We start from the raw sequence: 19,129 nt of genomic DNA, 5'->3' as shown, positions 1-19,129 counted from the left end.
AGGGTTAGACAATCATCAATAGACACCAGATCCATAGCTGTATATCTCTGGCCCAGGAATGCGGCAAAATGCTCTCTGTACTCTGGAGGAATACCGGATGGTAGTGCCAGCTGGATGTCAGAGCTACCTTGTCCTCAGCCCTAGTGTGGCTGGTGGGTAGAAGTTGGCATTATTAGGACACAGAATCGCCGGTTAGGACTTGCCGGGAGGCAACGAGTCTTGGCATCATTCAGTCAGACTCTAAGCCTGGGAAGGCGTTGGGGGAGGGCCAGGCTCAGCAGCCCGGGCCGTGGGCGGCGCTCGGTGTCCATGGGAACTGGGTGTCAGCGGAGCGTGCGCCGCGGCTCCCCTTCTCTCCCGGCCGCCACCATGATGCTAGGCCGCGGGCTGGACGCCAGGTAAGTGCGGTGCCCCCTGCTCCGGGTGCCTAGAATGGCGCTCCCCTCCCCTCCCCTCCCCCGCCCGCGTCTGGCCGAGAGGTCTGGGCTGCTGGAGCGCGGAGCGGGAGGGGGCAGACAAAGCCCTCGCTATCGGGGCGCGGGAGGGGGGCAGGGGGACGGCGTCCCGTTAGCGGGAGGAGAGGGGGCGGAAGCCCCTGCTAATGAGGTGGGAGCGGGGGCAGAGTCCCTCCCTGTTACTTGTGGCTAGGCTTGGGGGAGGGGGAAGGAGGGAGAGGTTGGCTCTTTGGCTTCCCCAGTCCTGATTTGTTACCCATCGGCCGCAGGCTTTTGAGACAGGGTGCCCTGAGGTTTGGGGGGGCTGGGTTTATTATCTTCATATTAGCTGTTTTATATTTGTCTAAAGTTGATGAGTCCAGGCTTTATGTTGTGTTTTAATTTAAGGGGGGGGGAAGAGGGGTTTTGCCAAAAATAGCTTTTAAAAATCTAAATACAATAGTTTGGGTAGGGCAACAGAGGATGTTCAAAGTGAAAATAAAGCCGGATCTATTCCAACAAAAAAGTATAGTAACCTGCACCCATACATGACCAGTCTCGTTCCGCTCATCCCATCTGTCTGCTTTAAGCCATTTCATACTGTGCCCATCACTATAAAGTCTAGGCAACAAAATGTATCTAGGGGTTTAGTATGCTGGGATAAAATGAAGACTAGTTGTTAATATAATCAAGCCTTGTGCTCTCAGTCCTTTTATTGCCTTTAAGTAGCATTTTAAAAAACAAACTAACCTTTTCACACCTTCCTTTAAGGAAATGTAATTCGTATCTGTCAGAATTGAATGCTGTTCACATGGGGAAACTGTAGGCACAAAGTTGCTGAATGTTTGGGCAGACCAGTTAAATTCCCTCTCATTATTTGAAGTGGGGAGGTGGTGGTTATATGTAAACAAGGTCACACAGTTCAATAGGAGAGGGGAGGGACCCCTCACTAGAGATTATCTTTCGATTAGTGTTAATTGTGGAAGAAAGATTGTATGATGGGCTTTTCAATGAGATTTTTTTATATTCTCACTCAGTTTGAGAAATATCCCTTATTTAGATGGTAGCAGACTTGAGAAAAGCATTGGAAGCTGGGAGACTATCCCCTGGTGTTTGTCTTTAAAAGAAAACAACCTCCCTACCTCAAATTGTGCCTGCTTACTTTGAGGTATCATAAACTGATCTTCCTCTGCAGTGGTATTTTCTTCCAAAAGACTTAGGATAACATACACACATTCATTTTGAGCATGTATTTTCACATCTCTGTCTTGTCAAGAAAATATAAACTGTGAGACAATACTCTGGTCTTGAAGTATTGAATTTCCTTTGATTTTTTTGGGTTTGGAAGGTTGGTGACAGTGGTCAAAATTAAAAGCCAGGATCATTTCAGGCTGTCAGAATTGCTACTCACACAAATGAAAGAGGTGTTAATTTTTTCCTCCACATAAGTGAGATGTGAGCAAATTCCAAGGCTAAGGATCTTGTCCTGTGTTGCTAATAACATAGGGCCTGATCTTTCATACCATACCATACCAAGCACAGTGTTTGAGCAGTTTTATTGGGGCCAATGGGACTTCTTACGTACTCTGCAATTGGTAGTTAACATTTGCAGAATTAGGTTATTGTTGTGGGCATCAAGCAATGGAATGAATCCATTGAGAATCATATGAACTTCAGCAGCAGTAGAATTATGTTGCCAGTAACACTGAAGTGCTACTATATGTAGGACCAGCAGAGCTGAGACCCTCAACTGAAGGCACTTATTAAACAGAGAGGAGGAGGAGACTGAAGTATCAAGCAAAATATTAATGCCAACTGATTAAGTCTTGACTTCAATTTATGGAATGGTTTACGAAGATTAATAAGTATAAAATATGCAGGTGTTTGGTTGGAAGTTGAAATTTAAGTCCCACTCAGAACCCATCATTAGCTTGAGTTTCTGAATTAATTAATAAAATTCTTATCAAATACATAGCTTTGTATTAGTATTAAAATTCATACTCATATAAAAAGCAAAATATAACCAATGAAAGTAATTTACATATATATTATTTTACCCTTACAGTTAATACATTCAGTCAAAGATGCTGATATGTGAAAATTTACCTTGCATTTTTTTGACAATCCACCCTGTTTCACAAGACCATACCTATGAACTCTAAGGAGGTTAGGTAGAGAAGGTACCTGCTTCAAGGACTTCCTAAGCTCTACTGGAGCATAGTATTTGAGTTCCATTGGGCAGACACATATTTCTGTAAATACTCCTCCTCCTGCCAACCCACCTAACCAAAAGGCTCACATAAAATTTTATGCACCAGAGTTTTACTCTGCAACATTTTATGTTGTTGGTATTGCATAATGAAAACTTTATTTGTTTGCTATTGTGATGGAAATAGCATTATAAATATTTCTTACAATTAGGTTTTTTATTTTTTGTTTTGTTTAAATAATTCATACTCTTTGTGCTAGATTTTATTTACCTCTTGTGAAAGTTAGAACCATTAAAACTGATCCTGCAATCGACATGAGCAGAGCCCTATACCTGCGCAGAACCCCATAAAAGTCAAGTTGTTTTCTGGTACTATGCCTGCCTCAGTGTCTCGCTGCTGATTTTTGTGGGGTTTATGTTCATATTTTCCTGTTTTAAAATACTTTTTCTCCTTTGTTGCTGTGTGAAAAACTTGCATTAAAACAGGAGAAACAGACTAACAATACAAAAGAAACATTTGAAATGACTATACTCAAACTGTTGTCAATTGAATGAAGTTAAAAAACAAGGGGAAACACTCTTTATTCTTTCAGTTATAGTAAATTAGGTATAACGTTTGTAAGTTTAAAAAAATTCAGACAAGTGAGGCAAGTTTTTTTTTAAAAATTTGATTATGTCCTTTAAGTCACTGAGACTTCTAAAATACTGAATGGTTTTACTTCAAACGATAATAAAAATGGATCTTTACGTAAGTGGTGCAAAGATCCATTTTGTTTGTATTTAGTATTTGTTGTTATGCCTAACAAATTTTTTAAGCTTGCACTTTGAAAAATTGAAATGAGCCTAACTATGAAGTTGGTATTGAGGACTTCAGGGGAAAAAAATGAGTTCCTGAATCTGATAGCCTTTGTTTACTTCTGTAGTTACAGAACTTTACTTTCAAAACCAATGCACACTGGCACTTTTGAGTACATTCCAAGGAAGGATCACTAGACTGTGAATCAGGAGAGATGTGAATCAGGCTTTTGTTCCCAGCTCTGTCACATTCTTGCTGTCTGTGAATTAGGATAAATCAATTCACCACTTTGTGCCCCAGTTTTTTCCATCTGTAAAATGGGGATATGGATACGTGGATTCTTTGAAAAATGCTTTGAGAGCTACAGATGAAAAAGGTGTTTCCATCAATCTATTCAAGTTGCAGTGGGGGAGGTTTAGATTGGATACTAGGAAAAACTTTTTCACTAAGAGGGTGGTGAAACACTGGAATGCGTTACCTAGGGAGGTGGTAGAATCTCCTTCCTTAGAGGTTTTTAAGGTCAGGCTTGACAAAGCCCTGGCTGGGATGATTTAACTGGGAATTGGTCCTGCTTGGAGCAGGGGGTTGGACTAGATGACCTTCTGGGGTCCCTTCCAACCCTGATATTCTATGATTCTATGATTCTATAACTTGTTCTACTACCCAATGATAGATAGAGACATTCAGAGACTTGCATGTAAGTTCTAATAATGGTTTAACATTCACACATTAATGTATTGGGGACTTTTTATATTTTAAGAGATTGGGGTGGTTTTGTGGTTAGGGTCCTGGACTAGGACTCAGGAGGCCAGGGTTCAGTTCCTGGTTCTTCCACCGATTTCCTGTCAATCTTGGGCAACTAATTTAAGTGAGACCATTCATGTTTAAATTTAAGCTTGTGTGTAAGTGTCTGCAGTATTGGGGCTTTAATTTCTCTGGGACAGATTTTTAAATGTATGTAGGTGTCTAAAGATGCAGATACATTGCTACTGAGATTTCCAAAGCACCTAACTGCATAGGAGTTTTATGAAGATTTTCTCAAGTATGTGGATGTATCTGGTTTGGGTCTGCAGTTATGGCATTTTTACTTGTTAAAATTCAGTTTAGTGAGTCTTAGGCTGAAATATAAATTTCAGTTATTTATTATTATTTGTCTTTTTTAGATAAGCAAACACCACATCAGAATATTAAGTATAATTTTCCTCTAATAAATTTCCATTTTGCCCAGAAGTAAAATGACCAATTTGAAATATGTTGTTTATGGTATAGTGATGACAGTACTGTCAAACCTATTTAATCTGTATGTATTTTAATCATGTTGGGTTTTTTTCTTGTTTTTCATTTTTCCTTGGTCTCTAGGGACAATCAAACTAGACAAGTACGAGAGGCTGTTTCAAATGTGGAAAAACATTTTGGTGAATTGTGCCAAATATTTGCTGCATATGTACGTAAAACTGCTAGACTACGAGACAAAGCAGACCTTCTAGTAAATGAAATATATGCATATGCAGCTACAGAGACACCAAGCTTAAAACTTGGATTGAAAAATTTTGCAGATGAATTTTCCAAACTTCAAGATTATCGCCAAGCAGAGGTATAGAATTAAAGCTGTGCATGTTGTGCTTGCAAACTTATCTTTTTAATACGATTACCATAATGTATACCTTGCTTCTCTCTTGAGACTGAGGGAAACCACTTTTAAATGCATTAGTAACAAATGCGTTAGGAACAAAGCTAAATAAGCTCCACCAGCTTTCATAGTTTACCCTACTAATGAGCTTTCTGAAGACATAGGCCCCAATTGTGAAATGCCTTACGCACATACTTAACTCCATGCCTTGTGAATAGTCCCTCTGAGTAGCTTCTCACAGGTTTTGAAGAATGAGGGACAGATAACAGGTCTTCAGTGGAGATGAGAAGAGGCAATGGATTTTATTGGGCTATAGATTATGCTTAATAAATATTTGTTTTTTGGTTTTGTGACTCGGGCTGTCTTCTGGAATCTGGAATGATACTGTAAGTCATTTCTTCTGCAAAATCTATTAAATGTTGTTTGTGTTTCTTTTTTCAATGTTAAATTATTATGCTTTGTATTCCCAAAATTAGGCTCCTGAAAAGAATTAACTTTTCATGCGTGAATAGTCTCTTTGATTTCATAGATTCATAGATATTTAGGTCAGAAGGGACCATTATGATCATCTAGTCTGACCTCCTGCACAATGCAGGCCACAGAATTTCACCCACCACTCCTGCGAAAAACCTCTCACCTATGTCTGAGCTGTTGAAGTCCTCAAATCGTGGTTTAAAGACTTCAAGGAGCAGAGAATCCTCCAGCAAGTGACCCGTGCCCCATGCTACAGAGGAAGGCGAAAAACCTCCAGGGCCTCTTCCAATCTGCCCTGGAGGAAAATTCCTTCCCGACCCCAAATATGGCGATCAGCTGAACCCTGAGCATATGGGCAAGATTCACTAGCCAGATACTACAGAAAATTCTTTCTTCGGTAACTCAGATCCCACCCCATCTAATATCCCATCACAGGCCATTGGGCCTATTTACCATGAATATTTAATTACCAAAACCATGTTATCCCATCAGACATCTCCTCCATAAACTTATTGAGTTTAATCTTAAAGCCAGATAGATCTTTTGCCCCCACTGCTTCCCTTGGAAGGCTATTCCAAAACTTCACTCCTTTGAGGGTTAGAAACCTTTGTCTAATTTCAAGTCTAAACTTCCCGGTGGCCAGTTTATATCCATTTGTTCTTGTGTCCACATTGGTACTGAGCTTAAATAATTCCTCTCCCTCTCTGGTATTTATCCCTCTGATATATTTATAGAGAGCAATCATAACTCCCCTCAACCTTCTTTTAGTTAGGCTAAACAAGCCAAGCTCCTTGAGTCTCCTTTCATAAGACAAGTTTTCAATTTCTCGGATCATCCTTCTCTGTACCTGTTCCAGTTTGAATTCATCCTTCTTAAACATGGGAGACCAGAACTTCACACAGTATTCCAGGTGAGGTCTCACCAGTGCCTTGTATAACAGTACTAAAACCTCCTTATCGCTACTGGAAATACCTCACCTGATGCATCCCAAGACCACATTAGTTTTTTTCATGGCCATATCACATTGGCGGCTCATAGTCATCCTAAATCTGTTACTTTCTCAAAGGAGGAGATCAGGTTGGTTTGGCATGATCTGCCTTTTGTAAAACCATGTTGTATTTTGTCCCATTTACCATTGACTTCAATGTCCTTAACTACTTTCTCCTTCAGAATTTTTTCCAAGACCTTGCATACTACAGATGTTAAACTAACAGACCTATAGTTACCTGGATCACTTTTTTTCCCTTTCTTAAAAATAGGAACTATTTTTAACTATGTTAGCAATTCTCCAATCATACGGTACAACCCCTGAGTTTACAGACTCATTAAAAATTCTTGCTAATGGGCTTGCAATTTCATGTGCCAATTCCTTTAAATATTCTTGGATGAAGATTATCTGGGCCCCCCGATTTAGTCCCATTAAGCTGTTTGAGTTTTGCTTCTAACTTGACTCACATGAGTCATCCCAAACACATAATTTTTTTTGCAGGATTGGAGCCCTAAGAATAGTTTGACACTGTCCTGAAATAGGCCATTTAACCCAGATGAGTTTGGTTCATGATTTTAAGTTCACTCTAAACAAAGCTTATTCTGATGTTAAAAGGTAACATGCGAAAGAGAAAAAGTGGCCATTTACTTATTGAGATGGGGATGTTCTACATTCATTATAATATGTAAAAAGGCCTTGATGTGTTTTAAAGTTGTTGGTTTTTTGCTCATATTTTGAATTAGAATTTAGGTATTGTTCACTTTGTTATCAGTTATTATAGACAGCTGGAAAATGGGTGAGTTTATGACATCAAATGTATCAAGGCAGTGTTTCCCAAACTTGGGACACTGCTTGTTCAGGGAAAGCCCCGAGCGGGCCGGGCTGGTTTGTTTACCTGCCGCGTCCACAGGTTTGGCTGATCGCGGCTCCCACTGCGGCACCACTTACTGCAGCCCCCAGTGGCCTGGAGCGGCGAATTGCGGCCAGTGGGAACCGCGATCGGCCGAACCTGTGGACGCTTCAGGTAAACAAACCGGCCCGGCCTGCCAGGGGCTTTCCCTGAACAAGTGGCGTCCCAAGTTTTGGGAAATACTGTGTCAAGGAAAAGAGGTGTTGATCCTGAAGTGGGATCTGGAAGGGTCAACCGTGACACTAGCATGGAGCTCCGCTGAATTCAGAGAGTCTCTACACATGTGCAAGAGTCCAGCCACATGAATCTAACTGCAGGATTGGAGCATAATTAGAATGCAATGGATTTTTATTGAGCTTGTTTAAAATTCTGTTTTAAGCTAACACCTATTGAACTAAAATTTTTGGGAGTTTATTAAGGATACCTCTACCCCTTCACTAGAGAGCTCAGAAAGCTCCTACTTCAAATTTGAGTCACCAAGGAGTACTCTAACTGAAAAGGGGAATGCAATCGTTGACCTTCTTGCTATTTTTATAAAGAAAAAAGGAAGTAGAAAAAAACTTTAAAAAACCCAAGAAAGCCTTTCAAGTCATCTGTACACATTAAGAAACAAAAGAAAAAATCATAAATCCCCTTTTTCCTTTTGAAGTTCACCTTTAAGAGGTTCAGCTCTTGTTACTAAGAAAGGGCAATTGAAAATAAAAGTGCTATATCTGGTCCTTTCACTATGTATTTAGGGCCAGATTTTTAAGAGTATTTAGGCATCTAGAGATGCAGATAGGTGCCTAGTGGGATTTTTGGAAGCACATAGATGCCTCGCTCCCATTGATTTCAGTGAGTTAGGCATCTAGGCACTCTTGAGAATCTCATTGTTACAGTTCCCAAGGTAATTGCACTTCTGCCCCCTTCTTGATTTCTTTGAGGAAACCCACTCAGGTCTCTACCTGTCACTTTTCTCGGGGTGGGAAACCACGTTCCTCTCACTCCAGATCAGGGATTTAGGCTGTAATTCCTCCTGCAGTTCACTGTGGTCATCTTAATAAATTGGAGTCTAGTTCAGAACCTGTTGTGCTGTTCTCTTCCTGAGGTAATGACAGGATGGACCAGTGACCAGCCAGCTTGTTTAGAACAAAAGCTTTACGGAGAAACATACTGTAAAAGAATAAATAGCGTATTGCATGTTTACCATGTAATACTTCTCTACGATACAGGACCCTGCTCAGTTTCAGGCCTTCAGACCCTTTCTGCAGGGTCTGTCTCTCTTGTGCACAGTGTCATATCAGTTCGTGCATGGAGAGAAAGTGACTCCTCTTCTATATTAGGCTGGTCACTTGATATAATACTTTGTTTGCTGGGCGTCTTGAACCCAGTCAAAACAAGTATAGCCAGTTTCCTCCAGATGGTGATATTTCTCCACTCCAGACATGTTTACCTGTCAAAGGTTTTGCATTAATTCCCCCCGCCCCCGCCTTTAGTTCCTGATAGTTCCTTCATTCAAGCTAGGCAACTTCCCCACAGTCACTAGTGCTTGTCTTGTTTCAGGAAAGAAATTAACCCCTTCGCGCCTGCTGAATAACCATAAAAAGGGAGAAGGGAAACTGTTTTTGTTTTTTGTTTTGTTTTTTTTAATATGCTCAACTATCAGTAGCCCTCCGACTTCTCCACATCCACTAGGCACATTTCTGCATCTTTAGGCACCTAGATACCTTTAAAAATGTGGCCCTTCAGTCAAGCCATTTTCCACCTTTCCAACAATTAATTGGGGTGGGGAGGGAAAAGATAGATTGAGAAAAAGGTAAAAAAGAGAACAGGGAATGGCTACATAAGTTCCATCTCTTGTTATCCATCTGTCTCTCTGTCTCCATTTCCCTTCTCCTCTTTGTGGGCATCAATTTATGCAGCAGCTTTCATATGCATTTTGTCAGAACTAACAAGTAAAATAGCTCATAAGGACTGCTGATTCCATTCATTTTTCCACAACAGCGCCAGGTACTTAAAAAGATTTTGAAGTTCTTTAATTCGTAAAAGTTCGGGGAATATTAGCTTAAGAGCCTTTTAATTTCCGCATGCTGTAGTCATCTAGTGTTGCAGATCTCCAGTTTCAAACCTGGTTTCTTTGATGAGTAAAAAAAGAGGAAGATTAGAAAAACATGCAGAGGATGCGAGGAAAATCAAAAGACAAAAAGCCAGCGAAGAAAAATAATGGGATTTAGCTCTGTAAAGATTAGGATAAACATTTATGGTTCTAAAAAGTCCAGTTCTTAATGCAATGCTTAAATCATGTCGAACTTTGGAACAATTGAGATTATTTATAGTACCCTTTACAGTCCTGTACCTTCTAAAGCAGTTTTTATTTGGATCTGAAGCTTTGTCCATTAATAATAATTAGGAAACAGGTCTTTCCCCAAAATTTCTCTTCCTCTGTGGAATCTAACTTTAACTTGGCTGGCATTTTTTCTTTCATCACAAAATTATCTTTTTAAGATCCCTGGTTTTAAAATCGTTGGTCTGATTTTGTTTGTAATTGTAGAGCTTTACTGGACTTCATTGGAGTTGGAACTTTGTTTTATAAACTGTGTAGCAACAGAGGTCTTTTTATGTTACTTAACAAGTTAATGTGCCCCTATAAAAGAGATGCATATCTATATAAAAGAGAGCATAGTATGATGAAAGGCATAATTGTAAATGAGTGAATAAGGATGACAGTTCATTGATTGTCTGCCAGTGTCACACACTTTATTATTACAGGCACTAGTATGCTATGGGGTAAACGGTTGTTCAGTAAAAAGTCCTTGGCCTCAAAAGCTCACAGGTAGGCAAAACAAAAGGGGTGGTAGAAGCAGAGAGAGAGAGGATAACTTCCATTTTTTGTATGCAGTGATGTTGTAGCTGTTGATCCCAGGATATTAGAGAGCCAATGTGGGTGAGGTAATATCTTTTATTGGGCCAACTTCTGTTTTAAGGTAACAATAAAACAGACACAATATTGTATGACATGCACAGTCATAGCTCCATTACCTGTCTAGCCATTTTCATCTCTTTTTCCATGTAGAAGGTATTAAAACAAAATCTCAAATGTAAATATCTGTGAATGCCTTAATATATGTGCATAATGTTTCTGATTTTTTGAGTACATGGTTTGCTGCTCCCATAGCTTTCAAAAATCTGGAGCTTTGCATCTCTTAAAGCATATTAATGAGCAAACAATTTAAAATCCATAATCTAACATTTAAAAACAAATACATTTATTTTTAATCTCTTAAAAGCTGTAGAATTTAAGAGATTTAACATTGTCTATTTCCAGTAGTCAGTTCTTAGAATTCCCAGCCTAATTTGGTTTAGTGCCATTGAAATAAAAGAAGTTACACTAGGGATTAATCAAGAAAAGTTATTTCTTGATTAGTTTTATTGGTTCTGCTTTTGCCTATATAAATACATGTAATATATATTCAACCTCTGCTTCCACTGTTTCTTCAATGAATGTGATTAAAATCCTAGTAGGATAGAATCAACATTACTCTTAAAGCAATCAGTTTTCTAGAAATACATTTAATATGCAGAGGACTTGGATAATTTGACTTTTTTTCCAGGTTGAAAGGCTTGAAGCCAAAGTTGTTGACCCTCTGAAAAGTTACGGGACCATAGTAAAACTTAAAAGGGTAGGTACTATATGGTGTATTTTCTCTCAAAATTTAGTGTATTCTTATAGCCATTTTTGTGAAGCTTGTTAAGTATACCAAATTATTTAAACTTTTCTTATTAAAAATAATTATTACAACAAAAATGTATAGATGTGTAACTCACAACAATACATTGGAATTGCGGCCCGGAACATGTTTGAAGCAGATACGCTTCAGGAAACAGCTGAGAGGAGGGGGTCCAATCCTCTAGAGAACAGTGTCCCGATAGGGGGAGGAAGGACAGAGTGGTTTATAGAGTACATGTAGAATAGTGTGCATGTGCAGCAACTTGCAAAAGCAACAGCACTCCATCATATCACATCGCAGAACTCCAAAATGGCATTCCCTGTAAATTCTGGTATCTTTTTATTTTAAACAGATATGTAAAACTTGTTTGCAAATGCTTTAGGACAACAACTAAATTTCTGGGTATATGAAATAAAGAGACTTTACTGTGTTAATTGAATGAACCCTTCACATTTGAACTAATTTAATTTGAATTAAAACAAGTCTTTGTGTCATCTGGAAACTTTATCAGCTGTGATTTTATATTTACTTCCAAGGCATTGATGAAAATGTTGAATAGCATCAGGCCTAGTCCTGATGCCAGTAGACCCTCACTGAAATACCCCCATTTAGTGATGATTCTCCATTGACAGCTAATTGTTGAGATCTGTCAGGTAGCCAGTTCTTAATCCATTTAACATATGCTCTTTTGATATTGTATAGTGCCAATTTTTAAATCAGAATGTTGTGCAATACTAAGTCAAACACCTTACAAGTCTAATTGTTATATCTACACAGTACCTTTATCAACCAAATGTATAATCTCTTCAAAGAACTAAATAAGGTTTTTTTGACAAGACTTGTTTTCCTTAAAACTATGTTGACTTGCATTAATTGTATTCCTATTCCTAAATTCTTTATTAATTGAATCCCGCATCGGCTTCTGTTCTATTTTGCGAGGAATTGACATCAGGCTAACCAGCCTATAATTCCCTGGATCATCCTATTTGCCTTTTTTGAATATAGGCACAACATTATTATTCTTCCAGTCTCTGGAATTTCCCCAGAATTGCAAGATTTACTAAAAATTAACATCAGTGGGCTACAGATCACCTCAGCTAACTCATCTAGGACTCTTGGGTGCAAGTTATTTAGGCCAGCTGATTGAAAAATGTTTATCCTGAGTAGATATTGTCTAACATCCTCCTCAGTTACTAATGGACTGTAAAGTAGTTCATTTTCATATGATATGAGTACATCATCCTGCTTCTTTCCAAATACAGAACAGAAATATTTGAGCACCTTTGCCTTTTCTGCATCATTAATAAAATTCTACCATTTTAATCTAGTAGTGGGCCTATAACATTGCTAGGCTCTCTTTGTTCCTAATGTATTTTAAAACTCTAGTCCTGCCCGCTGTGGATTTTCCCTGATGTTTTTAGCTTCCCTTATCAATCTTCTGCACTTCATACTTCTAATTTATATTGATTGCTATTTCTCCTTTTTCCATTTGTTATATATATATTGCTTTTTTATTTCTAAATGCTGGCTACACTTTGCCACTGAACCAGCATGGGCTTTTAGCCATAGTCGACCTCTTTCTTGATTGTAGAATTGTGGCTTTTTGCCCATCTAATAAACTCTTCTTTAAGAACTCCTGATTTTTGTTCACATTTTTCCCTCCAAAAATTTAAAAGATGGCACACGCAGCCTGGGGCCCAATCCTGCAAGGCGCTGAGCACCTTCAGTGCGCATTGATCTCTTTTTCAGGAAGTGCTCATCATTTCACAGGATTAGTCCATAAAAACCTGGTTTGATTTAGAGCAAAAAATTTTGTGTAAGTTTTCTGGACAACTCATAAATGCAAACAAATGTATTTCATATGCCCTTAGCTCTATTTCAGCATATACAGAATGGTATAAATATATTTGCAGGATGATCTCAAAGCAACTTTAACAGCAAAGAATCGAGAGGCTAAGCAGTTATCTCAACTGGAAAGGACACGTCAGAGGAATCCATCAGATCGACACATTATTGTATCCTTTCTGTTACTAATGAATATAAGAAGTAATTGATTCTCCAGTAATTAAAAATATTGTATTTAGAAAAAGATGTGAAAGCAATTGTCTTTAAAGTGATTATTTCATACATTGATCATGAATCACAAATTCTTTATACTATATTTTGAGACAGCTAATTGGCTATAGCTTATAATATTTGCTATAGTAGCATTTATTTAACAAAAAGTACCTGAGAGTATCTGGCATGTGTTCAGTCACCATATTCACATTTTCAATTTTTCCCCATTTTTCTATCATTGATAGTAGGTTTAAATATCTGTTGTATATGGTATCTGAGGGTTATGGAAAGATTATATCCTATTGTGAGTGATAAGTCTTTAGAAAGTAATTGTGGGACAAACTTTCTCCATATGTTTTGTTTAATTTTAGCGTTGTTTCCATTATTTTGTCTCCTTACCATTCTGGCAATTATATTGATCTTTCCTGCAGCCATAGAGACATGAACTTCCCCCTGAGTTGCTGTTGATGTTGCTCAGTGAGGCTGATTGGGGTGGGGAAATCTGTAGTCTACCAACTCAGACCCATTTTAGGCACTAAGGCGTAACCCATCGTCTAGAAAAACTTCATTGCTACCACTAGTTAGGTACATATCTGGTGGTCATCACCAGGGTGGATGTAGATTCTGGAAATGGTACTGTTTTTTCTATATCACATAATGTTTAAACATTATTGGCATCCAAACGGAAAAAAATCATAAAATCACAAAAAGGGCCCTAACTCAAAGAAACAGTCTAATTTTGACCAAAATTGGTAGAAAACTTCTAAATACAATTGATAATGCAGCTATGTACTCAAAAATAGTACTGTTTTAGAAAGTTTGGGAAATATTTAGCCCCAGGTGATATACTTTATGCATTTTTCCATACTTTTTTGCCTTTGTTTAAAGCAAGTCTGTTGCATATAATGGTATGAGCTTGTTTGTACCATGTAATACATCAAAATATTTGACATTATTTTTAGAATGGACTGATTTGAGAAGGGATTGGGGTTTTTTTGCCTGCTATTTGTATGAAGTTGTGCAGATAAGAAGACCCCTACCTCCTAATTATAAAATGTTATCAATATTTAAAATGCCATGGCAGACTTCATAACCAGCACCCAATCACTCTGCCAGCTCACAGACACTGATGTTACCCAAGGAAAAAATTGTTCAAATATGCTTCTGGGAAAACTATATAATGGATTTTGTCCAACTATTGATGGATTACATAGAGGCAAAGAGAGATAACAGGTTCATGGAGCTTGACACATTCACAGAGATGATTCCACTTGACTTCCAGTGTGGTCATGTGAATTTTGCTATATGGGGTTGTGTAAATGTAGCAGAAGACATGTTATACCAATAAAATAAAAACCAGCAGGATCTTATTAAAGGTAAAAAGGCAAAATACCACATTTATTGTGAATACAGAAAGAATCATAGTAAGCAGTTAGTTATAGCTATAACATTCCATTCAATCTCATATTTATTCACACATTCATTCCTACAAACACACACACACAGGTTCTGCAAGATTGTTATCATAGTAAACCGTTAGTTATAGCTATAACATTCCATTCAATCTCATATTTATTCACACATTCATTCATACACACACACACAGAGGTTCTGCAAGGTTATCATCATAGTTACCAGCCTTAGAGTTGCTCATGCCAAGCCACTGGCCAGGTGGCCTGGACATGTGGAGGGAGCAGGGCCTTGTCAGATGCTCATCTGATGCTCCTGGAAGTTGGTTTGCAGAATCAGACCCCAAAGTTCTCACTTTCTAGAGTCCATAGGAGTTTCTTCCTATGCCAGTCTATGGGAATTGCTTCATCATGCTGTTGCTGAATCAATCAGCAGATAGCACATTCCTGACGGCTCTGTGCTGCTAGATGTTATCTTGTTCTTTGGTTCTCCCATTCTTGAGGCTGTTGGGTGGATTCCAGTCTGCCCCCCAGGGGTCCTCTAGTTATTTCCACTTGATGCCTTCTTCAGCCGATGGACACTGGATTCGTAGGCTGGCACCTCCCTGATTATTCAGTTATTATCCACACCAAGCATCCATCCACATACATCCTCTATCTCTATTTTAATCACAATTGTTAATACAACAAAAGGGCGGGGAGTCCCTGGGTGCTGTTTCTGTTGTTACAGAGTATTGCTTTGAGTCTCTCTCTGTGTGAATTGCTTTGAGAACAGACTCTGTCTTAGAATGTACTAATGCAATTAGCAACTTGCAAGTTTCACACATAGAGGGAGAGAAACAGTACCAAAAACCAAGAGACCTCTTAATTAGTAATACCCTGGAATTTAAACTATGGGGAATCAAACTCATTTGTGATTTTAATACAGAACTTCTTTAATATGATCCAACAGACAGAGTTCTGGAGGAGGAGAAGCCAGATACATATCATGCCTTAGTTGACAGTCTAGGAGCAGTAGACCGGACTGCCTGACCCTTCAGTGGTATATGGCATGGTGTGGCCATTTGAGCAATCTCTCAACAAGGATTATGGGAAGCATCCACATCTTTGCACAGAAGCTAAGACTCTGACCAAGTGTTACTTGACTCATTAATAGCTATGACAAAACAAATGTGTGGAATGCAGCCTTCAACGGCAGATCTCCACAAAGAAACAACCATAGAGTGCATGACTGCTGATGAAAATGTCCAAGATACTACAAAAGTTGTGACTGAAAGAATGACAGATCCTTTTAGTACTGAACCTGGAACTAGCCAAGACAGCAGACAGCCACTTGTGTACATTGCAATGTCTACTGTGGCTCCACCTGAAATTGCAAAAAGTTTGGCCATAATAAGAGGGAACGGGATAAAATAAATGAAGTGGTTTGTAACCAGTCGAGTGCAAAGGGATGAGGTAGACCACCTTGATGCCATAAAAAAATATAATCTCAAATCTCAACAAACCAATTGAGCATCTGAAGCAGACAGCACAAGCAATAACTATTGTCAGACATTCAGTAAGCTAACTGCGCTTGCCAAGTCCAGAGATGTTGATATCCAGGGTTTGTTGAAGTATGAGTTGGCACCTCTCCCACTTTCCTACTTCAATTTGGATGGATCTCTAAGAAAGACCCAAAAGAGCAACACACCCTCTTGGCTGGATTAAAATCTGTCAATGATTGAGCTATTATCAGCCAATGAGCCAACATTAGCTATTTATTGACCTCATGATGCTTCTGCAGATGGTGTACACTGATACTGCCAAGTGCAAAACTTTTGGGGAGCTGTCTGATCAGCTGCTGAACATTACCCTTTGATTAAAATGTCAAGACACTGCTCTTGTTGGTGACAAGCATGCAAATGAAGAATCAGTCATCTGGTGAGAGAGACCTCAGGGGGAATGTCCAGATGCAAGAAGTTTGGAACCCCGCTGTGTTAATATCATTACTAAAGCAATTCTTGAAGATTATATCAAATTCAAAGAATAAATCAGACATTACAGAATTTCTTCTCTATGACTGAATTATGAAGTATGAACAGAGATTGTTACCTGGTTGTGAAGTATACCTGGTTGTGAAGTATACCTGCTAGATTTTTATGATATCTCACAAGCAGTAAAAGTAGCATCTGGTAACCATTCTGCAATACCAGAACTCAAGGCAGATCACAAGGAAGCAGATTCACACATGTTCTTGCACGTTGCTCATGCAAAGCAAACACTCAGTAAATAGGGTGCTAATGTGGAGCTTAGATCCAGATGTTGCATCTATGTGCCCAAGATATTGCTCTACTCTTGGGGAAAATGAATTCTCTTTCAAAACTGGTGTTGGCCAAAAGAAGAGATTCATTCCCATGGACAGAGTGGCTATGGAGCTGGGAATGGAAATGTCTTACACTGCCAAACATTCATGCTGTCAGTGGATGTAATTCTACTTCAGCTTTCATGTACAAAAAGATGACTGAAGACAAAAATTGAGCACCCAGGGTGCAGCTCAGATAGGCTGCCTCTCTCTCCTCCTCTATGGCTCCATGGTATCTTTATTGTACTGTGATAAGAAGCAAACATCTCTGGATAAAACAAGTGAGAAATTGCCACCAACAATGGTCTCCTTCAGGTAGCAGCTGAAACATGCAAGTTATCAGTAATACAGATCGAATCATACAACAGTTCAGTATTTTTAAGTATCACCTGTCAAAAATGGAGGGGTGATATTTAGCCCAGAACATCTTGTTTCTAACATGATGGTGCTGCAACCTGCTCCAGAAACTATCCTCACCTTTGTGCAATATGAGTGTGAGAGTACTTGTGAGACAAGGCGATGGAAATGCTGTAGGGAAGATTTGGTGTACTCCGATACATGGTACTGTGACAGTGACAAGTGTAGCAAGAGGGTATTGAGCTCTTCAGACAGATTCTGAGGGAGAATAGTAATGTTTCAACTATCTGTAAATTACTGTGGCTATTTTTATGAGGTTAAAGAGTGTTGCATTAGACATTCAGTAGCTCATAATTATGTGTAGGGTTATATAAGAGTGCATGGTTATGCTTCATTATTCACATTATCTATTCATACAAGACATTCTACAGCTCTTCTACTAAGAGTCATTACTTCTATAAATAGTTTACATGTATTGTCATATTCGATGATGGTAAGAAGATAAGTACAGATGTACCATGAGTGCTTTAGACTTATGTCTGCAGCTGAGCAGATAACATCAAAAATATTTTTGTTTTATAATTATCTGTATAACTTCATAAAAATAGCAGACAAACTTTTCTCAAATCAACCCCTTCTACAAATGACAAATATTTTGATGTATCAAATGGTACAAACAAGCTCATATTGTTATGTGACTACAGACTTTTGCTTTAACTGAAGGCAAAAAAGTATGGGGAAAATGCATACAATATATCACCTAGGGCTAAATATTTCCCAAACTTTTCAAAACAGTACTATTTGAGTACATAATTGCATTATCAATTGTATTTAGAAGCTTTCTGCCAATTTTGGTCAAAATTAAAGAGTTTCTTTGAGTTTTGGCCCTTTTTGTGATTTGATTATTTTTTTCAGATTGATGTCTGATAATGATTAAACATTATGTGATAAAGAAAAACTATACCACTTCCAGCAACTGTCTGCCCTGGTGATGATCACCAGATATGTGCCTAACATGTAGTAACAATGAAATTTTTCTATCAGATGGGTTACCCTAACTCATTAATAAGACCGCTTTTTAACTCTTAACTGGTAGACTACTATAAAATCGTTAGTGGAATAGGCTGATAGAACTGCTCTCCCCTCCAGAAGACTGCTGATTACCTTCATCATAATATTCCATTCTATATTTTAAGTATACACAAGCGTGCATTTCTGCTATAGCATATTTGTGACACACTCCCAGAAGGAACATTCACTGTTACTGGGTATTTTTGATATATCAAATATTTCACACATGAACATACATAATGTATTAAAGATAGACATTGTAGATAAAAATATTTTTTATGTAAGCATATTGTTTTTTACCAAAGATTACATGTAACAGTTGTACTGTAAATATTTTACTTTCATTTTCATAAAAAATATTTTCCTTTATTAATAATTTCAGTCACAGGTGCATGTTGTGTTTCTGAAGAGGAAACATCAAAATAAAATCTTTTAATTATTTAATTTCAAACTATGCATATTTTAGTATTCTGTTGTATCACAACACTCTGTTTTTCCTAAGAGATTAGTATATAAAATATGTCCATATCTATTTAAAGTGGATCAAGAATAACATTCTATTACTATGACCATAATATAATTAACATTACAGTATCTACTACTTACTAAATACCAGTAGTGACAGAACTGTATCAGACAAATATGATATGCCAAAAGCTCTCTATTGCAGTGCATTATGGGAGGATTCAGGAAAACAATTAGGCACATACTTAATGATTTGCTGAACAGGGAGGGTGTTACTCAT

General features: G+C 38.2%; 1 protein-coding gene across 3 annotated transcripts in view; it reads left to right on the top strand.

Moving 5' to 3' along the window:
* The first annotated feature begins 259 nt into the window (after positions 1-259).
* Positions 260-19,129, top strand: part of CIBAR1 (CBY1 interacting BAR domain containing 1) — a 38,131-nt gene continuing 19,261 nt past the window's right edge. The window contains exons 1-4 of one of the 3 annotated variants that reach the window (XM_073330585.1): positions 260-398; positions 4,799-5,033; positions 11,032-11,100; positions 13,062-13,163. In XM_073330585.1, coding sequence (XP_073186686.1) covers positions 310-398; positions 4,799-5,033; positions 11,032-11,100; positions 13,062-13,163 — 495 coding nt within the window. In that variant the 5' untranslated portion in view covers positions 260-309. The remainder of the gene's footprint in view (positions 399-4,798; positions 5,034-11,031; positions 11,101-13,061; positions 13,164-19,129) is intronic. The other 2 variants (XM_073330584.1, XM_073330586.1) reach the window with 2 other exon arrangements.

This window comes from Lepidochelys kempii, chromosome 2 (genome assembly GCF_965140265.1).
Source record: "Lepidochelys kempii isolate rLepKem1 chromosome 2, rLepKem1.hap2, whole genome shotgun sequence".
Classification (NCBI taxonomy): domain Eukaryota; kingdom Metazoa; phylum Chordata; order Testudines; family Cheloniidae; genus Lepidochelys; species Lepidochelys kempii.
Note: the sequence above shows the minus strand (reverse complement) of the source record. Positions and strands in the feature narration are given on the sequence as shown.